The sequence below is a fragment of the Vombatus ursinus genome, unplaced genomic scaffold (genome assembly GCF_900497805.2).
Source record: "Vombatus ursinus unplaced genomic scaffold, bare-nosed wombat genome assembly UNPS02014809.1, whole genome shotgun sequence".
NCBI lineage: Eukaryota > Metazoa > Chordata > Mammalia > Diprotodontia > Vombatidae > Vombatus > Vombatus ursinus.
The window spans coordinates 18151777-18178071 of record NW_020954587.1 but is presented as its reverse complement, the minus strand read 5'-3'; the positions used below and the strand labels follow the sequence as shown (position 1 = coordinate 18178071).

Genomic DNA, 26295 nt, shown 5'->3' with positions numbered 1-26295 from the left:
ACACACACACACACACACACACACACACACACACACACACACACACACATACACACTTGTTTTCTTACCCTTGGGGTAGGAACCATTTTTGCTTTTTCTTTGTTTTCCCAACAATTGCATAGTGCTTAGCCCATAGTAAGAGTGCAATAAATGTGTTTTGACCAATTGATTTAAATCTATTATCCTTTTAGAACTTCTTGTGGTATATGGTATATAAAATTCTGATCTAAACCTATTTTTCCCCAATTTACTTTCTGGTTTCCCAGTTTTTTGTTTTTCAAGTATAGGGGCACAGTACTTTATATTCTAGAGGCTATTGAAAATTGTGTTACTGAGTTTGCTTTCTGGAATATTGTATTCCAAGCTTTCTGCTCCTTTATTGTGGTGGCTGCTAAATCTTGTATGATCCTGACTATAGCTAGCTCTGAAGTACTAGAATTCTTTTTTTCTGGTTGCTTGCATTATTTTTTAATTGACCTGGAAACTCTGGATTTTGGCCATCACATTCTTGGGAGTTTTTATTTTGGGGTTTCTTTTGGGAGGTAACTAGAGGATTCCTTGTATTTATACTTTGCCTTTTGGTTCTAAGAAATCTGGGCAGTTTTTTAATTTATTGAATATGATATATAGACTTTTTTTTTGGTCATGGCTTTTAGATAGTCCAGTGACTCTTAAATTTTTTCTTCTAAATCTGTTTTTCAGGTCAGTTAATTTTTCTGTGAAATACCTTACATTTTCTTTTTTTTTTTTTATTCAAATTGTTGACATTGCCTTAATATTCCATTTTGTCTCATGGAGACAATGGTTTCTTTTTGGTCCATTCTGATTTTCAGGGGGTTTGTTTCTTAAGCAAGATTTTAAACTTCTTTTGCCAAGTTGTTGATTTTCTTTGAAGTCCTTTTTTTAACTCTTTTAAAACAAATTCTTTATCTCTTCCAGGAATTCTAGTTGAAGTTATACCCAGGCTGTGTTTTCCTTTAAGTCTTTGCTTGCAGATATTTTGGAGGCATTCTCTTCTTCTGAAGTTATGTCATCAAAATAGCTCTTTATGGCTGTTAGGTCTTTATGGCTTTTTTTGTTTGTTTATTCTTCTAGCCTACTTCTTGACTTTAGACTTGATGCTTGCCCTGGGCCCTGTACACTTCTGCAGGGAAATTCTTGGCTATTCCTATTGCTGCTTTATTGGGGTATGGAATTTTGTTATTCCAATGTCTCAGGGGCACTGGGGATCTGTTGTTAGTATTATCAGAGTAATGTGATCCAGGGCAAAGTCTAATTGCTGCCCTGCCCCCTGGTTTGAGCTCTGCAAGTTCCTGATCTGGGTTGGGTCAACCCCTTTCAGTCATCTAGAAGCTCTGCTGGTTCAGTGACAGAACTCCAGGTTCCCTGTTGGTTTTAGCTTCCCTCCTTGATTGTATCTCTTCAGGCTTCAGACTGGATTAGAAGTTGGAACTGAAGCCCTTCTCTGCTACTGGACTCCAAGTCACATTGCTGCTATTTGCTTCTGAATTTTCTTCTCTCTCAGAACAGCCTAGGGCCTGTCACCAGTCCTTACCTTGGAACGTGGTACAGGTCCCCTTCTCATTCTACCTTGGGACTGTGACTTAGATATAGGTGGGGAGTGACAATGCTGCCAATATGACCTGTTCTTGGCACTATGAATAAAGTCGAGGTGGCTTGGTATAGGCCTGGAATTTGCCATGGTGTGTAGGCTCTCTCTGTGCTGGAGTTTGTGTGGTGTGCTTCTGGCCAGACACAGTCCCCAGTGTCTACAGACCTCTCTGTCTCCCTGTGTTGATGTAGGCTAACTTTTTCTTGAATTTCTCCATCCGGATTTGGTCTAGTGCATTTTCTAGCTCTATTTGGAAGATTTGGGATATTAGGGTAGGGGAGAACTCTCTGAAGGTGTGCTAGCCCAGCTTGCAAGAGCTCATTCTTAAATTTTCAGGTATTAACACCTTTGGAAGTTAGCAAATGCTACAAATCAGGGATAGATTTGTTTTGTTGATTGTCTAGACTTAAGAAAGTGATGGAGAACATGTAACAATGTACAAGTGTCACTGGTTCCTGTCTTTTTTTTCCCCAGAGAGCAAGTTGTTAAACATTTATTAGCCCACTCCTGAAGCTTGCTGTATTTTTTGGTACATTTTTGAGTTTATTTTTCATTCTCCTTTAGTCTGGTCTGCTTCTATTTTTCATCTTTTATTTTTTTTTAAATAATTTTATTGGTATATTTTGTTGCACGTGCAAAATTGCCTCCCATTATCCTTCCTCATCCCCTTTACCAGAGAGCCATCTCCTACAACAGATTTTTTTTTAAAGAAATACAGGAAGAGAAAAAACATTAGCAAAACTGATTACTATATTGAAATAAGTCTAAAAATATGTATGCAATATTCCATACCTGTGGACCTCTCGCCTCTGAAAAGGAATCAGACTGGGCCGTGCTTTTATTTGTAATTTTACACCATTCATTTTTTACTGGTTGTTCTTTCCATTTATATTTGTAGTCTTTTGTATATATTATTTTCTTCACTGCACAAATTTCCATTCTTCTCTATATTCATACTTCTCTTATTTTAAACAAGTACCAGGTAGTGTGATGATTATTGCTTAGTAGTAGCAAAGTTTGAGATGTGGTACTGTCAGATCCCCTTCCTTCCCACTTTTTTCATATTTCCCTTGAGATGTTTGACCTTTTGTTCCTTGAGAATAATTCTGTTATCTTTTTTTTTAGTTGTACAAAATAACTCCCTTGGTAGTTGTATAATACAGTTCCTCTTAAAACTTTAAAAACATTTCATAAATATAAAAAAATCTTAATTTAGCCATTTCTCTTCTGACCTTAGACTTTGTTGCTTGACAGTGGAGTAGAGTAGTCAGCAAACCAGAATAAATATCCACTTGGATTTTTAGCATGTAAGGGGATTATTTGAAGGAATCTCATGAGATTAGTCATTTATCATATGGAGAAACATTTGTCCTTCCTAGTGGCCCTAAGTCTGTGGTGATACCTGGATAATGAAGGTCTTTGCCATGGACAGACAATTTTTTTCTAAATGATAGTTTTTGTCAGAAGTAACTTTATGTATAATACATAAAAATAGTTCTGAATGTACATTGTATATTTTTTCTTTTTACCTTTCTAACTAGGAAGAACTTGCCTTTGTCTTTGAGATGCTACAGCAGTTTGAAGATGCCTTGGTACAGTATGATGAATTGGATGCCCTATTCTCTCAATATGTTGTCAACTTTGGTGCAGGTGGTAAGTAGAGAATAACGGTTCTCTACTGGAAAAATTAAGAGTAAAAAAATGCAGTAATTATGCAAGTACATGTGGTAGATGAATTTTCATTTTCTTTTATTAGAAATCATAGAATCATAGTTAAGTAAAAATCCTTGTGTGTGTGTGTGTGTTTATAAAGCAAAAGGGAGCTTGTTTAAGTCATTCTTTCAGTCTTCTTGAATTATGACATAATATTTGAACCAGGTTTTGTGCCCTTCTAGAGGGAATGTCTGGAGTTTGATCACAGTTTGTGTTCATAATCTTAGGGATGGCTCAGGCCAGGGTCCTGCAAAATTTTAGTGCCCCCAAAAAGTATAATCTAGGCTGAAGTCTGATTGCTACCCCCTTGGTTTGAGCTTTTCAAGATCCATTTGAGGTCTGGGCAATACAATGATAGGTTTGGCTCTGGTAGGAACTGTAGGAGACTTCTGCTGGCCTCAGTTCCTTTCAGCTAGTTGGAAGGCTTTCTGTAGCTTTTAAGTGACAGAACTGTAAGCTCCCTCTTGGTCTGAACTTCCTGCCCTGGTTACTCAGCTGCACATTTCAGATTAGTCTGGCAGCTGATTCATGGGACCTGCCCAACTGTCAGAGCCACATAACTGCTGCTTGCTTTTCGTCTGCCTGCCTGCTGTGCAGCTGCATGTTTTTGCCCTAGGCACAGTCCCCCTCCTGAGTCTACACTGGGTCTGCAGTCTAGTTCTGGGGTCTGAACAACAAAGCTTCCAGTTGGCAATTGTTTCTGTTCTCTGCACAATGTCAGGCCCTGTCCCTGCTGAATCTAGTACTACTTCTTGCCCCAGTATGTAGCTACAGGCCCTCATTGAGTCCCCTCACTAGAAAGAAGGCCCTGCACCTCACTTTCTTGGCTAGACTGTCCCCAGTACTCACAGACCCCTCTCTTTCTTAGGCTGATCTGGTTCAGAAAAATGAGTCAATATAGTTTTTTCTTGGATTTCACATTCATGACAGTATGCTGCTCTTTGTTGTTAGAGTAGTTATGGGGCATAGCTGCCACTGCTTCCTCCTACTCTGCCATTTTTGCTGTCATAGTAAGACAGGTTAACCCATAATTGGTTCATTTATTTAGATGGTGCAAACTGGCTGACTTTCTTCTGCCAATCAGTGAAGAGCTGGAATGGATTGATTCTCCGAAAGCCGATAGATATGGAAAAACGGGAGCTGATACAGAGTCAAGAAGCTACGCTGTTAGATCTTCGAAGTTACCTGTTTTCTCGACAATGCACATTGCTCATCTTTTTACAGAGACCATGGGAAGTATCTCAGCGTGCACTGGAACTCCTTCACAATTGTGTGCAGGAGCTCAAGCTACTAGAAGTGAGTTTAATATCTTATTTTTTGTTATATTATCTTGATGAATAATAAACATTTCTATACTCTGACATCCATGGTATTAAACTGCTTTTATTTATTGAAGACATATTCCATAGGTATAAATTTTCAAAGTTATTTTGATAACTATATTCCAATATATAATTGGTTTCCTTTGTAATCTTATGTATTTAAAAACATTTTTCTGAGGAGTCCATTGGATTCATTGTACTGCCAAGGAGATTCAAGACACTTAAAAGGTTGTATATTTGTTGTATATTTCACATTTTGTATATTTTGATATTTCATTCTTGATTCTGTTCTGTATTTAACTTTTTTTTAAATCTGTTAAATCTTTAGCTCCACCCCATCTCAGCTACACACAGAGATGGTCTTCTTTACTTTCAAAATTGTTACTTCCTATTCTTATTCCTTTGAAACTACTACTTCTACTCTGACATAGGTCCCTCTTCCTCTTCAAATGGGAAGATCTTCACCATACTGATGGTATAATTGGACCAATTGTCACTTCCAGCTTTAAGCTGGGAGAGATTCTACCCTTGTTTTTGGTACCTCTGGCATTATCTTTTTAAGTTGCTTTCCCATCCCTGAATTTAATCATTGTAAACTTATAATCATTCTTCTAGATTATTTTTATTCATTTTTCTAAATTACTCTGATTCAATAAGGTAACTAGAATCAAGAAATTAATACACACAGTGACTATAAGAATGAGAGGAAAAGTAATCAAATGAAACTGAATAGTATATAATTATGAAGACCAAGCTGTCAGAGACCTGCCAGAGAAGAGATGAGAAAATGTACCTCCCTCCTTTTGGAGAAGTGGGTAACTGCACGTTGGAATGTTGTATGCAGTCAGATGCAGTCACTGTATCCTGTTTTTATGAAGTAACTTTTCTTCTTTAACTTTTGTTACAAGGGAAGATTTACTGGGTAAAGAAACTGTGTTTGGAATGAATGAGATGTGAAAACAAATGGCATCAGTAAAACTAAAAAAAATTACTCTGGTTCTACAGACATTATTGACTTTAATCATGATATGTGTTTTGAGTTTGTATCTCAAGGTATTTTTAAAAATCATATTAGTATCTATCAGCTGTCAGGAGATCTCCCCATTTCCGTGGAAAGTTTGTCACTAGCATTTGTCGTTCAGTAGGTAGCATCTTTGACAAAAATATCTCTAGAGGTAGCGTCTCTTTTTTCTTATGGTGGTGATTCTTTTCTTCATGAGCATTGTACAAAGGGCCTGAATAAATGTTTATTTAATAGAACTGAGTGACTCTAGTCTTGTGATATTAGCTCTTAAGAATTTTGTAATGAAACTCATTTTGTCCTGTCCCTTTTCATTAAAAAAGATTATAGACGTTAGAGATTTAGAACTAGAAGGGACCTTAGACATCATGGAGACCCAGGCCCAGAGCAGTTAAGTGACTTGCTCAAGTTGACACATATTATGAGTAATATTTCTTTACCCATGAAAGAAATTATATATGAAACCAGATTCCATTGTGTTACTTTTCGTATACTAATTTATTGTTTAATATCCCGAGTAAATATTTTCATTTTACTCTGTTTAGCTGGTAATTTTGCTATTCTGGTGAAGATTAATTCTTATTAGAATTGTAGCTTCTGCCACTATGTAAATAAAAAATCGTAATCCTTAATTTATTTTAATTTATGCCTGTTGATATTTTTAGTCATATTATTTTGAGGAAATCCTAATATCTAACTTCATCAACATTGCAGCAGTTGTAATATATTCCACATAATAGTGCTTCCTTCAAGTCTCAGCTAAATTCTCATCATCTGAAAAAAGCCTCTGTTGTCCTCCTTTTAGTACCTTTCCTCTGAGATGATCTCCAGTTTATCCTATATGTATCTTTTTTTGTACATAATTGATTGTAGTATTAGCTAGCTGACAATACATCATACAGACCTACAAAACTCACATTTAGATCCTCCAGTCTACAAGTTCCAAAAAGCAGTTAAACAAAACATCATAGAAGAGTAATTGAAACAGATAGTACATGCAGCCTTGCACTTTAGTATTTCCTTAGAAGTAGTGTCTTAATAATGATTCCTTAGAACTAATTATGTGTACTTTAATTTTAATAAATTGGTTTTGATTAATGTTGCTATTTAAAGTTATTTTTTGTTTAAATATTGGTAGTTGTCTATATAATTCTGACTTACTCTCTGCATTACTATAAACAAGTTTTCGTAAGTTTCTTTAAATTCTTCCTAACTATCCTTTGTAGCACAATACTGTTCTTTTACCATATGAAAGAACATTCTCTTATATACCATGGTCTGCTTCCAACTTGTTGCTATTAACAAGTAGTGTTGCTATGAATGTTTATATGTAGTTGAGCCTCTTTTGCTGTCAGTAAACTTCATAGTAGTATTGCTCGGACAAAGTATATGAACAGTATTGTAACTTTTTTTCATAATTCCAAATTATTCTGCAAAACAGTGGAACTACATCACAGTTTCAATAGGAATGGAGAAGCATCATGGTATGGTAGATTCAAGAGTCAGCCTTGGAGTCAAGAAGACCTGGGCTAACTTTTTCACTCTGACACATTCCAGTTATGTGACCAGGGCAAGTCATTTAACATCACAGGCAAGTCAAATAAGACAGTGAAAAGAGTTTTTCAATTGGAAGGTTTCTTCCCCAGTAAAATCACAGGTCTAGTCCCACCCACCACTCACCCCATGACTATACTTAATTTAAAACTTTTTTTCATATGAGTGAAGGGGTGTGAGCATGTTAAATTACTTTCTTTTTCACCTACACTTAAATCTACCTTGGATTTTTTCTTTTTCTACAAACTGCCATCTGCTTTCTCTTCTACATTTCACATACCCTTAGAATTAACTAGCATGCCAAGAATGGGTTCAAATATAATGTTCAAAATGTTCAAAAATAAGAAATTAATCTGCAAATTGAAAAACACAAGGTAGAAAAATCCGTTGGTTTTTTTTCCCTGAAGAATTCAAATTTATCACTCACATCCTGGTGGCTATTATTTATTGAACTCATAGTCTTTCTCTACTCCTCAACTTCTGCTCTTATATTTGGAGATTTCAACATATTAATACTCCTTCTAAGACCCTAACTGCCCAGTTCTTCAGTCTGCTCAGTTTCCATGACCTACTCATCTACTGCACCTCAGCTACACACAAGACATAGTCATACTCTTGATCTTGCCATTACCCATTATCTATGTTCATGAATTCTGAAATTCCTTTATTTGAACACAGCCTATCATTCCTTCTTTCCCCGGTGCCTTTTAACATCCTAACCTTGTTCTTCACCTTCATTATGCATTCCAATTCTTCCAACTGTTAGCTTTTTCCGAGGCTATCCTCTCTATACTGGATACACTCTCCTAACTTCCCTATCTCAACCTTTTGATGTATGAGTTCAACTCTACACAATCCTCTACTTTTGAATATCTTTCCTCTTTGTCATGTCACTGATCATGTCTTTCCTAACCCAAACCTTGGAATATTCATACCATCCATCACTTTTGCTCTTTTCATATGCTGCAGAGTAGAACTGGAGAAAGTCACAAAACTATGTTGACTGGGTCTACTACAAATTTATTTTATATAATCACAGCTGGGCCCTCACTGCATCAGTCTTACATCTTCCTGAATGATTCACTCACCACTCACCATAACAGCTAGTTCCAGACCTTTCTGTCTGTCCTCAAACCTCCCATGGCACCCTCTCCCTTCACCTTATTAGTTAAGCATCCCACTTCATACTTCACTGGAAAAAGATGGAAGCTCCTTGCCAAGAATTCCCTTTTCTTCTCTCTTCTTCTTCTCACATCATTCAGAGGTCTTCCATTATTTGCTCTTTCATCCCTATCTCTCATGAAGAAAAGTAGCTCTTCTCCTTGCCCAAGAAAAATCTTGGGTGCATACATCCTTGATTTTGCCCTATCTCTATCTTCTCTAGTAGATTGCCTCCTTTGTTATCTTATCCTCTGTTATCCTCAGCTTCTCCTTATTTACTGACTTCTCTCCTGCCTACAAACATGCCATTGTCTCCCACATTCTTTAAAAAGCCTTCACTTGATCCTTCCATCTCTGCTACCTGTCTTCCTATATATCTTCCTATATGTCTTTCCTATATATCCTCTTCTCAGCTAAACTCCTTGAGAAAGCCATGTAGAATCTATGCCTCCCATTCTACAGCCTAGATTCTGACATCATTTGACTAAAACAGCTCTCTCCAAATCAGTGATTTTTTTTAAGTGCCATATTTAATTGCCTTTTCTCTGTCCTTTTTCTCTCTCACTTTCTCTTCAACCTTTGACACTGTTGATCACCGTCTTGCCCTGGATACTTTCTCCTCTCTAGGTTTTTGTGATACTGCTCTCCTGTTATTTCATGTAGGTCACCCCCACTAAGCATAGATGTCCCCAAAGGCTCCATCCTGGAAATTCTTCTCTTCTACCTCTATACTATATCACTTGGTGATTTCATCAGTTCTCATGAGTTCAATTATCTCTATACAGAAGATTCTCAAATTTACATATCCAGCCCTAACATCTCCTGAGTTTATAGTCTCACAACTATAAGTGCCTATTGGCCATCTTGAAGTAGAAGTCCCATGAGTATCTCAAAATTCAACACATTCAATAGAGAACTCATTATTTTTTCCCCAAGACCCTCTCCTCTTCCAAAATCCTGTTACAATGGAGGGCACCACCATCCTTGCAGTCAGGCTCCCAACCTGTCATCTTTGACTTTTCTTTCACATCCATTCAGTATACCCAATCTGTTGCAAAGTCTTCTTCCTATCTTCACATCTCTTGTATTTGAACATCCCTTTCTCTCCACATACAGCCACCACAGCTGCTACTCATCACCTGATACCTGTATTATTACAGTAGAGTTCTGATTCTTTTCTCATTCCAAATCCACCTTCCACTTAGTGGCCAAAGTGATTTTCCCAAAACAGAGTTCTGATCATTTCATCTCCCTGCTCTCTGAAATCCAGGATCTTCCTCATTACCTCCAGGATTAAATATAAAATTCTCTGTTCAGCATTTAAAGCCCTTCACAATTTTTCTCATTCCTCTTTTCAGTCTTCCTGCACTTTATTCCTTGCTGTATTCTTTATGATCTAGCAATGCCTGCCTTCTTGCTGTTCCTTGTATATGACAGTCTATCTCCCAATTGCATTCTTTTTAAACTGTTTTTTAAGTTTTGAGTTCCAAATTCTATCCCTCCCTTCCTGCCCTCCCCCCTCCCTGAGATGGTAAGCAATCAGATATAGGTTATACATGTACAATCATGTAAAACATTTCCATATTAGACATTTTTACAAGAAGACTCAAAAGAAAATGAAAAACAGCATTCTTCAGCCTGTATTCAGACAATATCAGTTCTCTCTCTGGAGCCACATAGTATACTTCACCATTAATCCTTTGGGATTGTCTTGGATCATTTTATTGTTGAGAATAGCTAAGTCATTAATATTTCTTCATCATACAATATTGCTGTTGTTGTTCTGGTTCTGTTCACTTGCCCTTTGCATCAGTTCATGTAAGTCCAGGTTTTTCTGAAATCATCCTGCTTGTCATTTTCTATAGCACAATAATATTCTATCACAATCATGTACAACAGCTTGTTTAGCCATTCCCCAAATGATGGGTATCCTTTTGATTTCTAATTCTTAGTCACCAAAAAAGAGTTGGTATAAATATTTTTGTATAAATAATTCCATTTCCCTTTTTTTGGATGTCTTTGGGATATAGACCTAGCAGTGGTATTGCTGAATCAAAGGGTATGAACAGTTTTATAGTTCTATTTGGGAACTATGTGGGCATAGTTCCAAATTGTTCTCCAGAACAATTGGTTGGATCGGTTCACAATCCCACCAACAGTGCATTAGTGTCCCAGTTTTCTCACATCCCCTCCAACATCTATACATCTGACAGAGATTGGTACCTCAGACTCAATTTAACATGCATTTCTCTAATCAGTCGTGATTTGGAGCATTTTTTCATGTGACTCTAGATAGCTTTGATTTCTTTGTCTGTTCTTTGACCATTTATCAATTGGGGAATGACTTTTTTTTTTTTAATAAATTTTACTAAGTTCTCTATATAGTTGAGAGATGAGGCCTTTATCAGAGATACTTATTGAAAAAAAAAATTCCCAGTTTTCTACTTTCCTTTTAATTTTGGTTGCATTGGTTTTGTTTGTGCAAAACCTGCTTAATTTTATATAATCAGAATTATCTATTTTACATTTTGTAGTGCTTTCTATATTTTCTTTGGTCCTAAATTCTTCCCTTATCCATAGCTCTGACAAATAAACTATTCCATGCTCTCCTAATTTGCTCTCATATCACCCTTTATATGTAAATCATGTACCTATTTTGACCTTATCTTACTGTACGGTATAAGATATTGGTCTGTACCTAGTTTTCTGTCATATTGCATTCCAGTTTTCCCGGCAGTTTTTGTCAAATAATGAGTTCTTGTTCCAAAAGCTTGGATCTTTGGGTTTCTCGTATACTAGGTTACTATGGTCATTTACTATAATGTAATTTGTACCTAATCTATTCCACCACTCTATTTTTTAGCCAGTACCAGACTGTTTTGATAATTATTGCTTTATAATTACATTCCTTTTCAATGACTCTTCCCCCATTCCAGGAGTATTTTCTCTCTTCTCCTCTGCCCCCAGCTTCCTGCAAGACTCCGCTCAACTCCCACCTCCCATAGGAGGCCTTTCCTTGTTCTCCCATTGCTTGTGCTTTCCTTCTGAGATTATCTTCCATACATACCTTGTACGTATATAGTTGTTTGAAACTTTCCACCCTCATTAGAGTGTGAGCTCCGGAAGAGCAGTAACTCTGATTTTGCCTTATTTTGTATTGGTGCTTAGCATATTATATATTTCAACATAGAGGACTGACAGTGACTGAATAGTTCGATAATTGTTTCTTAGATGGTGGTACTTTTTAATTGTAATGAACTTACGTGCTTTTTCAGGTTTCTGTTCCTCCTGGAGCTTTGGATTGCTGGGTCTTTTTGAGCTGTTTGGAGGTGTTGCAGAGGATAGAAGGTTGCTGTGATCGTGCACAAATTGATTCCAATATTTCCCACACTGTTGGCTTATGGAGTTATGCCACAGAAAAGGTAGACATGTTATAGTGCATAATGTTTTGCATTTCCTCTGGAGTCTGCTAGTATGTGAAAAATAATAGGCAAACTACTTCACCGTATTATTCATTTGAAGTGATAGTAAATGGTTCTCATTACTTTACTGTGGTGCTATACAGCAGATATAGAAATTGTCCACCATCTATTCATTCAATAGATACTTTTTACATTGCATGATTTTGGGTAGGACTTGGAACCAGGAAGACATGTACATTCAAATTGCTTCTCTGACACCTACAAAATGTGACTCGGGGCAAGTCGCTTTACTTCTAGCAAATCTCTAGGATTTATCTTCCATGTTGAGGGGGAAGTTCTCACTCTAGGAGTTTGCTAGACAGATAAAATGACAGGTGCTCTGTGTGTGTGTGTATTTTTTTTTTTTGAGGGCGGATGAGGCAGTTGGGGTTAAGTGACTTGCCCAAGGTCACACAGCTAGTGAGTATCAGTGTCTGAATTCAGATTTGAACTCACATCCTCCTGACTCCAGGGCTGGTGCTCTATTCACTGTGCCACCTACCTTCTTTGCTTGGTATATTTTGAGTATGTGTATAAATGCTATGCTACAGACTTCTGAAGGTATAGAAGAAAAGTATAATACATGGCTTTTAATCTAGTTGGGAATGACACGACCATACACATGAAAAGTTAAACAATAGTGATATAAGATAGAAATGAGTGTTACAGACAAGTGATAGAGGAGTAAGCTGGAGAGATAAGGAAATTGATGAAGGGAGTGAGCTTTGAGCAGAGCTTTGGAAGATAGGTGGGTTTGTTAATAGAAAACATTTTGTGGTTAGGAGTGAGGAGAAACCCAATATGAAGACAAGTAGACAGGGAGAAATGCAGGAGATGTTTTTAGGAGAATATGACTAGGTTAGCCTGTCTATAAGGTTCTTTTAGGTCCATGGTATGCGGTAAAAATTGGGAAGATAGTCTGGGATCAGATTGTAAAAGACTTGATATTGTTACCCTAAGAAGTTTGGATGTTTTATGCAAAGGGGAAGCCACTGAAGCTTTTAAAATAGGAAAATGATGGAATAAATATGCAGTTGTCCCATAACATTCATGAGGGTAAGGGGCATAGGACCTCTGCAAATATGAAAAATCATGAATAACTTGGCCCCACCCCAACCCTGTATTTTTAATAATTTTTGTCATATTTTTAAACTATAAAACAAGTGAAACAATACTCTGCACCCATAAAAAAGTTTCAGTTTCTACACGGGAGAGAATCATATCTTGCATACTATGTAGTCTTCTCAGCTGCTAATGTAGCTGCAGCAATTGCTTCATGGATTTTCTTCTCCTATGAAAAGAGAAAGATGCAAAGATCACTGTGGAAGAAAATCCCGTAACTGAGTCTGGATGGTAGAGGCAAAGAGGAGCCATTCCCCAAGAGAGTCTGAAGCCCATAGTTCTGTCGTGCACTGAAACTTTTAACAGAATTTAACTGTTTATAATAAATTCATGTATATGGTCGTGAATTATAAAATAGATTAATAATATGTGGTATTTATGCATTTATGACTTACTAAGTTTTTAAATTTTCCTTACATATGTACATTGTCTGTGATTCTCCTCAGTATTCTGTAAATCTCCCAAAATTCCCATTTAATTATTGATGGCCTGTTCATGAATAACCAGAACTGCAAATGTGAACCCCTTGAATGTCAAGGGATGACTAACTATAGTTTTTTAAGAAGGATTAGTTTGGTTGCAGTATACAGGATAGATGGAATCAAGGAGAAACTAATTTCAGGGACACCAGTTTCTAGACCTTTATAAAGGGCTTTAAGCTTTTTAATAAGTTAACTATGAAGAGCTTCATCTTAGTGGATAATCATTTGGGAGGAATTGGTAGGTTAGTGGTGATACCTCTGTTTACAGTTTAAGGGCACTCTGTAAGACTTTCTTTGGTTTAGTAATGTCTTTATTCACCTGTTAATTCTGACATCTAAGAAGAAATGCTGGGTGTGGTATTTCAAACTCATGAGAAACAGAGTTCATTCCCCTTCCCCCATTTTAAATGTTCCAAAGACAGAAATAGAGGACTATGTGCCATAATATACAATACAAAGTAACTACTTCGTGTTTCCTGTGGATTTTAAGTATTTAGTTTAGCACTCCCAAAATTTTAGCTTAGAGAGAATTTTTTTAGGAGTAGCATGAAAAGAATTATATATCATTTTTCTGACCAGTTAGAAAGGGGTGGGGGAATGGGACTTGAGGCAGGAGGGGAGGGGGGGCAAGTGTTCAGGGAATTATGTAGGGAAAATTCATTATAAGTGGCTGGAATTGATAGAATTATTACCACAGGTGCTCTGCATGAAACTACGTCTTAAAGAATGGTATCATTGCTACAAAGGAATTGGAAATGTAAGACAGCCTTGCAGAAAGGTACTAAAGAAGTAACTACTGGCTTTTTCTGCCTGTTTGCATAGTCTTATTAATATTCTGAGCTATTTTTTATACTTTTCAGTTGTCTAAGAAGTCCTCAGAGGATGATGTTTGGTGACTACAGAATTTCTAGCATTATCTCTTTCATTTCCATCATTAGCCTTCCTTGCAGGACTCTTATTGTAGAATGATATATCATTATACTTTATAAATTATAACTAATTGCATAGATTTTTACATTAAAATTATTAATCTCTGTACTTTTAATAATATCTTGAAATATAAGTTTATAGTGTGAGTTTTCCTCAACAGCTAAAATCCTTAGGATATCTCTGTGGACTTGTGTCAGAAAATGGACCCAATTCAGAAGATCTTAATAGGACAGTTGATCTCTTGGCAGGTTTGGGAGCTGAACGGCCAGAAACAGGTACTTGTAGAAATGCATCTTTAGAGGAGTATATTGAAAACTAATAAAAAATGATTAAGAGCCAGTTTTGAGACATAATCTAAATCTAATTGCTGAAAGCATACTTTGAAGCAGTGCAGGGCATTTTTCTTTTCAGCTTACTGCATAGGTTTAAAAATTACTATTTCATTATCATTAACAATATTATGAGAGAAGTTGGAGTGATTTTTTTTAGTTGTTTTGGAGCCACATCAACTGGTGTGAATCTTTTACGTCCTGTATATAAATTTTAAATACTTTAATGTTATTACTCTTTTTTTCTGAAATCCAGATAAGCTATCCCTAATACATCATTGGACAACTCACATGATTATGTTACAATCCAAGGATTAGGTACCATTATGTCTTGGAGACGTTTTCTAGTAGCTGGTAGGGTATTGCTTAGCACTTCATGCCACAATATAACAAAAGTACCTAGTAACCTAAAATTTGCCCTTCTTATGGTACTTAATTCTCAGAAATAACATTGTATTTCCCTTAATTGTAATTTAGTAAGCATGCCATTCTGGAATAGAGGGCCAACTTTGAAGTCAGGAAGACTGCAGGGATTAAGTCCTACTTATGATATGTCTTTGTTACTGTGGGCAGGTTACTTCTTAGTGCCCTAGGCAATTCTCTGAGACTGCTAATTACAGATAAGTTGCTGATTTGCATTTGGTGCAGGGAATTTCTACACACAAAGTTACATATAGTGATGAAACCACAGATGAGCACATCCTCACATTCCCTTCATTCTCTCCCTTATCCCCCCACCCCCACTCACCCAAAGCTACCTCAGGTCCTTTAGAAAGGAAAAGATATTATTTTAATAGCATCTGGTCAAATAGTATTAACAGTAACAGTCAAATACGGAAGTTTTGTACTTTGCATTGATAATCAGTAAACATGTTAGGTATCATCAAGTATAGCTAATAATTAAGATATCTATTGCAGATTATCTAATGACAGGATGAAATTTTGCCCTGATTGGGAAAACATGTGTTTATAATTGTGCCATATACTTAGCTACTTTTAAGATACTAGAGTTAATATGATGCTGCTAAGCATCCTGAATCAGATCGTGTTATTATTGTATTACTGCAAATAATGAATGACTTATATTTTATCTTCAGTATTTTAATTGGAAGTATCAGTAAAGTTATACTTCAGTTTTCAGTGTGATGCTAAAATATGCATTGAAATTGGTATAGTATCATTATCTGGTTAAAATTGATGCCTTAATTTAGCTCCTAGTTTTAAGGCTATCTGAAACCTGAAGGATTTTAAGTTTCATTTCCTCATTGCTTGGTTTGGGGGTAAACATAGATGCACATGGACATGAATACTGAAGATGAGTAAGTGGTTGTTTCTTTTTGTTTAAGCCAAAACTGCACAGAGTCCATATAAGAAACTAAAGGAGGCCTTGTCATCGGTAGAAGCTTTTGAGAAACATTACTTGGTAAGTATTAGATGTGTGTAAATCTATGTGATAGAAAGAAGTAAGCTCTCAGAGCACTAATATATACCTACGGAGGTGTGTGATGTGGCATTTGAATTATAGATGATTTAGTGATCAAGAGCCGCTTCGTGGTGCCCTAAAGAGTTGTGAAGAAAACACATGGATTGTTCATATATCTTTTCATAAATATCCAAGATGCCATGATCTCCCCAGATACAACTCTAAACATTTTTAATTTCATTAAATATATTTGCCCTTGGCATAGATTGATAATAGTGTGAATAAATGCTATATGACTTAGCATACTAAAATGAAATAATTTGGCCCTAATAAAAATTATTATAAATTAATGAAAAAAACTCTGACATTTTTGCTGGTATTTCTTAAAATGATGTTACCTAAAGAAGAGATTTAGGCTAGTTAGGCATATAGACCAACTTTTACCATAGCTAACTTTTTCAGGATATTTTATATGAGTAATCCATATGGCTATGAGAATATGATCTCCCTTTTACTGTTGAAATTTTCTCTTAAATTAAAAAAGTCTGATTAAATTATGAGTAAATTCATATGCATAAAATGGCAAGAAAACCACTGAAATCATTTTTAGTTTTGTTTCTTTGGCAACTCAACAGTTTATATAAAAATGTAAATTTTTTTTCTTATTCCTGTTGAGCAGTGACAACTATAAAAGAAAAGTATTCAGAATCCCATTACACAGAGTAGTACAACTTAAAGGAATACATATGTAGAAACCTTTATAAAAATGTAAAGTGCTGTATAAATGTAAAATAGCGTGGCAGCTAGATGGCACAGTGGATAGAGCACCAGTCCTGAAGTGAGGAGGACCTGAGTTCAAATCTGGCCTCAGATCACACACTTGACACTAGCTGTGTGACCCTGGGCAAGTCACTTAACCCCAATTGCCAAAAAAAAAAAAGGAAAAAAAAAGGAAAAAAGAAACATAATAAATGTAAAGTAGCAAAACAATTTAAATAATTGTGGGGTTTTTAAAAATTTTTTTTTTTTTTGCCTTTTACACAGGATCTATCTCATGCTACCATTGAAATGTATACAAGTATTGGAAGAATTCGATCAGCCAAGCTCGTTGGAAAAGATTTGGCAGAGTTTTATATGTAATTCATTTTTATGCTTTCCCTCCCCCCCATTTTTGACAGTACTTGGGCATGTACAATCATACTTAATATTGTATAAATATGTTTGTAAATTTATTCACAGTTGAGGATTTCTTAACACCACCACACTAGGCAGAAAAATGTCCTGTAAAAAATGGAGTCTCACAGTTGGCAATGCAAAGTATTTTGTGGAAGTGAAATTGATGCATGTTATAAATAGATGGTCAGTTTTCAAGTCGGGAAAACTACAGGATTTAAGTGTGGAAAGTTACAGGCTTAAGATGCAAAAAATTTAGCATAAGACTTAGTATGAAAATAATTTAACAATCTTTTTTTTAAAAGTTGTTTTATTAACTTATCCACTTAATGTTCTTTGAAGAAAGAGGATTGTTGTAATAAACCATAAAATTTCCTTCTTTTTTTTTTCCTCAGTGCCATTTTGACCATAGAACAGGAATTGGAGTGGTTTATGTAAAACTCTGGTCCTCATAACCTTAAGCAACCTTAACTTCTCTTTGAGGTTCTTACTTAGGAAAAAAAAAGTGAAAGACATACATGAATCATATGATCACTTATAATTGTGGTTCCTGTAAAGTATTGCTTAGAAAGAAAAAATATATCAAGACTGAGAGGCTTTTATATTCCTGAAAGAGCAGGAGTTAAGTATATTATTTCAGGTTTGGGGGTTAAGTACTTTTGATTCTTGAACAGAAGAACCAAGGTAGTACTGTAGCTTTCCTTCAGAATTTAGAAGTATATTGAACTACCAGTGAAGAGGAAATAGGAGAAGAAAAGAAAGAAATATGTGCAAAGCAACTGGGCAAAGAGATTAGAAAGTGAGTTGAGTCTCCCAATCACCTTGCAAGTAGCTATTTGTTTTGGCTTATTTTTTAATATTTACCTTTTTTTTTATTGATACCCTTTGGTTTTATATTGCCTCCATTTCCATCCCTCCCTTCCATATCTAGTGATCCAGCCATTTTAACAAAGACTAAAAAAGAGCAAAACACACATTCAGCAAAATAACCAACACATCATCCATTTATGACAAAATACGCAATACTTCACACCCATAGTCTTCCACTTATGCAAAAAACAGAGAGGTTACTTACTTTCATTTTATTTAACCCCATGTTTGCATTTTCCCTCCTTTCCTTCCACAGAGTCCTTCTCTGATCTTATGGGGTAGACATGACTCTGAGTTCTCAAAGGTTCTATCAGACGAGGATTAATTGATGGGTCTTGCTAAGCTAGAAAGGTTTCAGCTGTGGTCCTGAGACAGATTCAGTTTGGTGTCTGTGGTCCAACTTAGTAGAAAAAAGCTCATCACCCCATGCTGATTAATTATTTTGTCATGGCAACGTTTGAAATAAGCAAAAGAAATGCAAATGGCTCTCAGTGTTATGCATTTCCATCCCACTTCCATGGTAACCATGGTAGAATGTCTGAAAAGAAAGCAAAGGTGCTAGGTGCCAAGAATCTCATGGTTTCTAGACAATCTATAAACATTCACGTATCAATGAGTACTCTAAAGGTAAGATTTTTTTATCCAGTGATCACCCTATTCATTATTCAAAAGAACTGAAATATATCACCTTTAAGATTCTTATGGTGACTGGAAGACAAGAAAGTTGCAGCTAGATGGAAAGATGCTTCACAGTTTTTCCTTGAGGAAAGAAGCAGAGGAGTTTGTAGAGGGGGCTTCATAATGTATCCATTAAAAAACATCATTTCATGAGATGCCTAGTAAACTTGCTTTGCAGCATTCATGATGAACATAGGCAAAAAAAGACCCACACAAACATGATTGCAGCTTGTGTCCTGACAACCTATCTCAGAGGATAAAGTGGCAAATGCTACAAAGAATTGTTAATAACATTCTACAAAACAAGTCAAAGTATATTATAATATTTGGTGACTCACTGGTGAAAATTATGTTGGAAAATATGATTTTAAGTTGAAAAATAAAGAGGCAAAGAAAGCTGAAATGTAAAAGGCCAAAGGCTTGTAGGCTACTCAAAAACTTTACTTTTTTCAAGACAGGTTCATCAGGAAAAACAATTTCTTGGTGCCCTTTAAAATGCCCATTTAGGTAATTTATGCATCCATGAAATACAGGAGTAAATCTGGCATTTATTTTTTAAAAAATAAATTTTTATTGAGATATTTTTAAAATACTATAATTTCCAATGTATCTTCCCTACCCACTATCCCCTCAGAGAATACAATTCCTCATAGCAATGAATAGAAGAAGAAGAAAAAAAAGCCAGTAGAGCAAAACTAACCAGCATATCAAGAAAGCCTTGTAAGATGTCCAGTACAGGTAGATCTTATGTGAATGTGAATGATGAATCCCCTGAAAGTTGCACTGCATATTTTCACCGGGCTGGAACCAATTACCTTATTTGACATGATTATAACTTCAAATAACTCATTCACCCATAATCCCATATATCTACAAAGAAGCAAAGGAGATCCCATCTGATATCTCTTCTTGTGGGGCTAAACTGAGCTTCATTATAATTTAGCAGAATTCAATTTCAATTGTTTTGTTCTTGTTATTACTATTTACCTTATTATAATCTTTGGGTGTATTGTTTTCCTGGTTCTTTTTACTTTACATCAATTCACATAAATCAATATATGCTTCTCATTATTCTTTATGTTCGTTATTTCTTCTAGCACATTAATGATATTCCATTACATTCATGAACCATGACTTGTTTGCCATTCTCTACTAGTTTGGCATTTACTTCATTTTCAATTCTTTGTTGCTATAAAAAGTGCTCCTATAAATATTTTCATGTATAAGTGTCCCAGATGTTTTAGTGCAATTTTAAGGTGTTAAAGCTTAAAGCTTAAAACTGTACTAAGACATTTGGGACACCTTGTATATAGGGTATTTCTTTTTTGTCACTGACCTTCTTGGGATTTAGCCCTAGACTATATATCCCAGACTCAAATGGTGTGGACATTTTAATCCAATACCAAAATCATTTACTTTCAGAGTATGTGTTTCATAACTGGTATGACCAGACTAAAACAGAATTTTAGAGCTAGCAAAATACTAGAAATAATTCAGTCTCCTTTATTTTATGGACAAGGAAACTGAGGCTTGGAAATTTTAACTTTCCCAAGGTAACAAAGTGGTTTGTGTCAGAGCTGGGACTAGGTCCTAGGTTTCCTGACTGTCCTGTCCTGTATTTTGCTGCCTGGATCATGTTACCCAGTGAATAAGTAATTAGTAGAGTCAGGAAGAAGTGCCTTTAAAATGTTGTTCAAGAACTTAGCTCACGTTGAAAGTTCTAGTTGAAAAGGATGAAATATACCATTCCTACTACAAATAGTGAGCATCAACATACTGGTTCCCCTTCAGGATACAGTTTACATAGCAGTATTGGTACATAGCACATAGAAAAAGACAAAAGTTAAAGATGATTTGAGAAACTTTGTCAAAATTACCTAGGTTGGGAACATTTTCTCATTATTTGATAAAATTATGGAGCTGAGACTTTGCCACCTGCCAAAAACAGCTAGAAATGTTCCGTACTTTAGCTGGGCTTGTTCTTTATCCTTTGAAAATTAGCAATCACAAAATCTCAATGTTAGAGGGGACCTGAGAGCCTCTCTAGTCCAATTCATAGCCTAAACTAGAATCTCCTGGCAAGTAGTTATCTGGTCTTGTTTTAAAGACCTCCAGTGAGGGGAAACCAACTCTCTTTCAAGTCTGCCCATTCTCAACCTTCTATAGAAAGCCCAGTGCTACATAAAAAGCCAAGAACCACTTCACTTCTAGCACACTTTGTAGAGTTTCACTTTAAATTCAGGTTGGTTTTTGGTTGAACAATTTTTTAAGTTTAAATTAAGATTAGGCATGCTGATACCTGGTATATGCTGACTTCTGATTCCTCACCTTTATGTGAGAACATCTGGAAATTGTTCCTTTGGCATTTGGAAACTACTATTTGCTGAACTTTGTCCCCTTAGTTGATATTTTCCCCACCTTCACATGAGGGGTCTATTAGGAGTAGTGGAAAGAAAACTGAATTAGATGTAGAAAATCTTTATTATGAGCCTGGCTCTACTCCTATTTAATTTTGGACAAATAATTTAATTTAAACAATCTGAGCTTTATTTTCCATATCAGTCAGTTGAAGATAACAAGGCCTTTATTGTCTTATCTATTTCACTGGCTTATTGTGGGATATGTGAAAAGTTTGACAGGTAAAAAAATGATATACAAATGTAAGTTGGATTGTTATCATTTTTGAACCCATAATGCCCCCACCTTGGATTCTGGACAAATTGACTATTTGTACATGCTGTACCACTTCAATTCAGGGAAGAAGTAAAGAGAAGGGTGTATATGGAGTGAAAAGGATAGAGGAAGAGTAATCTTTAAATTGAGTTTTCAAACTTGTTTTTACTATAAACTATGGTTAAACTTCTTGTTTGTTTGCTTTGCAAGGAGGAAAAAGTCTCCCCAAAAAGCAGAGGTCTACCTTCAAAATGCATTAAAGAATTACGTGGCTGAGGGTTGGGCATTGCCTATCACACATACGAGAAAGCAGTTAGCAGAATGTCAAAAACATCTTGGACAAATTGAAAAGTATCCTTTAATAAAACTAGTTTGTCTATTTCTGTAGTATAAGATTGTATTTATATAATACACATGATGGCTTTCTCTTAGAATAATGATGTACACAGGTGCTGAATCAATGCTTTTTGGTGATAATGAGACCAGTATCCTTATTATTTTTCTACTGATACTTTTTTGGAGGAAATGCTTTTAAATATATCTATCTTTTATTTGAATTCATGTTTTGTTTTGTTTTTGTAAAGAATGGACTTCTTGAAATAATTTACCTTTGGCTAGACTTTAATGAATGCCAGAGCATTCAGAAAACAGATTTATACTTTAAAAATATTCTTGAAAATAGCTGTGGACTGTTTTTCATTCTCCTTAGCTCTATTTTCCAGCTACCTTCAGACAAGCAGCCTTTTAGCCAGTGATAGTCATTTAACAGAGGATGAACGTAAACATTTTTGCCAAGAAATACTCAACTTTGCCAACCAGCAGAAAGAAAGTCCAGGTAAATCCAGATTAAATTGTAAAATTCAGCTAGTAATGCATTTTAAAACCTTTTAAAGGGAAAATTATCTCCTTCAAATGAAAACTTTTTAACGATCTTATTTCTTGAATCCTGATTTGCGTGATAATTTAACCTATTGTTTGTTCAGATCTTACTGGGATGAAATTCTGAAAATACCACAATTTGCTCTGAACTTTTTCTGTTTCTTTTAATGTATGCTTTGTGAAGGGGCCTCCTGAATTTGTTTTCTTGAGTTGCCCTATTTTCCATAGATGAAGCCTCCTTGAACTACCTTAACAGTGATCTTTTGCAGCTGAACTCTATTAAACGCTCAGTGCCAAGTCAGCTACAATCCTGGCTCCAGTCAGCCTAGCCCAGACTGATACACCATTTGTGCAGCTGGGACTCTTTCAGATAAGCAGAACATCCTTCCTCCATGATCCAGTGTTCCTAAACCCTCCTGCTCCTACTCACTCCCCCTTCCCTACTACTCACTTCCTCCTTCCTTGTCACTCCCATTTGGGAGGGGATTGCCTTCTGCTCTTCCCATGAGATCTCCCCTTTTTCCTATACCCCATAAATATCCAAGGCATCTTCTGTGGGGCAGGCTTCTTGGTATAAGGGGTTCCCATATACACGTTTCTTTCTCTTAAAATAATTCCCATTACTCCCTATATCTTGTTATTTTGTTTTGTTTTTTTCCAAGCAGTCGGGTTTAAGTGACTTGCCTAGGGTCACTGGCTAGTAAGTGTCAAGCGTCTGAGTCTGGATTTGAACTCAGATCCTCCTGACTCCCAAGGCCAGTGCTCTATTCACTGTACCACCTACCTGCCCCACTATCTATGTCTTGTGGAATCATGACTTTTGGTTAACAGCTTCAACGAGATAAGCAGAGTTCTTAGTCATTGGTTATATTAGCTATACAGTCTGTATACTCTTTGTTTAATTATAATTCTCTTGCCAGGATGCAATTTTCTTCTTTTCAGTTAGGTTGAACTATTTACTAATAAATAGGATAGGAACTGTACTAAGTACTGGGGATACAAAGAAAGGCAAAGACATGTTCCTTTGCCTTTAGGAGTTCACATTCTAATGGGGGACACAAACATGGGACTACACAAATATAACTTAAATACAGAGAAGATAGAAGGTAATCTCACAAGGAATACACTAGTATTGGGGGAACTGGGAAAGGCCTTATTCAGGAGGGAATTTTTGAGCTAAGTCTTAAAGGAAGCCAGTAGGCAGAGGTGAGGAGGGACAGCAAGGCAGGCATAGAAGACAGCCAGTGAAATGACATAGAGATGGGGTGTTGGATGCAAGGAGCAGCAAAGAAGGCTGATATTGCTACATGGAGTATGGGAAGAGAATTTGGCATAAGGATGCCAGAAGGATAGGAGGAGGCAAGGTTGTAAAGGTTATATTTAAATATAAAATGCCTTTTGAATCCATATAACTGGAATTTTCTTCATGAAATCAGGCAGTCATAAAAATGAGACTCAGTGTTTTAAGTGGGAAAAAGACCATGGAGAAGTAGTTTAGCTCCTTGAAATCTGAGGAACACATACACAATCATTGCTGAAATCAAGATGGGGAAATCTTTGCTTCTGTTTTTGTCCTCTTCTGTCTTTGTAATTTCCTGCGAGGTATATAATTTCTTAGCTGTGGCAGAGATTTGTTAGTTTTTCCAGCACTGCCTGAAAGAGTTTGTTTATGAATAAATTTGAGGGGAAAAGATTAGTCGATCTGTATTTATGTTACATTTGGTAGAGGATAGCTCAGAAGCCATGTTGTCTTCCAAGTATATGATCTCAAGTAGCTGATACTATACTTCCATTCAGCTTTCAGTAATCAATGAGCATTTATTAAGTATTCACTGCCTACCAAGAACTTTGGTAGGTGCTAGGGATACAAAGACAAAAATAATACTTTCCTTCATACATTTCGGAGTATAAGGTTGGGTTGGGATCTAAACTTAGTTTATTGAGAGTATTGCTTTGACTTCAGGGGCTCTAGCTTCTGACAAAGACCACATTATCACTATCTCTAAAAACCACATTTTTTTGATATATAATTTGCAGGTCTCAAAGTAATACTGTCTATGCATTCCTTCGCACAACTAAAACATCTCCACTTTGATCCTTCAAATGCTCTTGTCCACGTGGGAGGAACTTTGTCTATTGAGATTACCTTGTTAAGCCAAATGCCTGTCTCAGTCCAAGTAGAGCAGATTGCCATCAGTGTTCACTTCAGCATTGAGAAAAACAGCTACCGTAAGACTGCTGAGTGGCTTACCAAGCACAAGACATCCAATGGCATTATCAGTTTTCCAAATGAGAATTCAAGTGTTCCTTTCTCCAGAAGTAATTCACCTGCACTGGAATTATACGAGATGTATGAGAGGAGCCCCTCAGATAACTCCTTGAACACGACAGGGATCATTTGTAAAAATGTTCATATGCTACTACGAAGGCAAGAAAGCAGCTCCTCTCTGGAAATTCCTTCAGGTGTGACTCTAGAGGATGGGGCACACATATTAAAATGTAGCAATGTAACTCTGGACCCAGGGGTCAATAAAATAATATTCAGAACTCAGGTATGTTTTAAAATTGGTAAGTTGAATTTAATACTGCTAATACAAGGCTGTTGAGAGGCGGCATGGCCTAATGGAAAAAGTAGCTCACCTTGGGAATTAGGAAGACCTGGGTTCAATCCTGTTTCTGACACAGACTGACTGTTTGTTTGGCTCTGGGCAGATTACTTAACTTTTCCATGCCCTAGGTAACTCTCCAAGCAGAGCAGGTGCTGATCTACATTGATAGAAGTAGTTTCCTCATTGAAAGTTTCCTACACTAACACAGATCCAATTCAAAAATAAAGGGCTAATGTTGCTGGCATTTTGGTTTTGTCCTTTTAGATCATACTATTGATAAATGGCATTTATCCTAAAAGATTTGTATTATTTGTTAGCCAGATTGGAGATTTTGATAACTGTCTTAGTTACCTGTAGTATTGCTGATATATGTGAGTCAAGAATTATGTGGAGATATTTGTATGTATGTGCACATAAATTGTGAGTTTTAGAACTGGATGGGACCTCAGAGATTTAAATTTTAAGTTGGAAGGGATTCTAGAGGCCCATTCCTTACATTTTACAGATGGGAAAATGTAGATCAAGGGCAATCACTTCATAAGTGTCAGGTGGCAGAGTCTGAATTTTGAAAACCATTCCTCCAGCTCTAGCTCTCATATTCTTTGCATTGCGTCATGCAACCACTGAGGATTGCCCGGCCCTGCTTTTGCTGTTCCTTAAGAGGTTTTCCAGTTATCCCAAGAATGTTATTAAATTTTTAAAAACAAAATTTAATTCTCTTTATTTAATACATGATATAACACTTAGGTGAAATCCAAAAACAGTATGATGTTATATTTTCTAAAAGAGGGAAATCAGTGTTTTGTTAACACAGTTACCAGAAAAACACCCAAATTAGTTGTCAGAGAAACCATTCCGAAATCAATCAGTGAACATTCATTGATCACCTGCTCCTCACCAGATGTTGTACACGCATGTACTCCTATGACTCATTTGTATATAAATTGCATCTTTTGTGTAGCATATATTCAATATACGTACAGTTAGCCAAATTCTCAAAAAGAAAGGATAAATATTTGTTTATTGAGTCTCAATTTGTTTTCCAATTTTAAAGTACATCTTAAATGTTATTACTGAATGTTTCCGTATACTCTCCAAGAACAAATCCATCATGGATTTTCATAAATTAATGGAAATCTTAAAATCTGAATACAGAGTAAAATTATTCAAGTTACCTTAAACCTGGGGGAATTCTCAGGCACCATGGGGCATTAGAGTTGGAGTCAGAATACTGGGGTTCCAGTTTTGGATCAATGTTTATTAGCCATGTGCTCATATCCATC

The 26295-nt window shown here is 36.1% G+C and overlaps 1 protein-coding gene across 3 annotated transcripts in view; it reads left to right on the top strand.

Moving 5' to 3' along the window:
- The window catches only part of TRAPPC10 (trafficking protein particle complex 10), a 104921-nt gene that overhangs the window by 45317 nt on the left and 33309 nt on the right, over window positions 1-26295 (top strand). For all 3 annotated transcript variants that reach the window (XM_027875508.1, XM_027875509.1, XM_027875510.1), the window contains 9 exons: window positions 3154-3265; window positions 4374-4621; window positions 11659-11805; window positions 14539-14653; window positions 16054-16130; window positions 17175-17266; window positions 21735-21875; window positions 22247-22359; window positions 24441-24955. In XM_027875508.1, coding sequence (XP_027731309.1) covers window positions 3154-3265; window positions 4374-4621; window positions 11659-11805; window positions 14539-14653; window positions 16054-16130; window positions 17175-17266; window positions 21735-21875; window positions 22247-22359; window positions 24441-24955 — 1560 coding nt within the window. The remainder of the gene's footprint in view (window positions 1-3153; window positions 3266-4373; window positions 4622-11658; window positions 11806-14538; window positions 14654-16053; window positions 16131-17174; window positions 17267-21734; window positions 21876-22246; window positions 22360-24440; window positions 24956-26295) is intronic.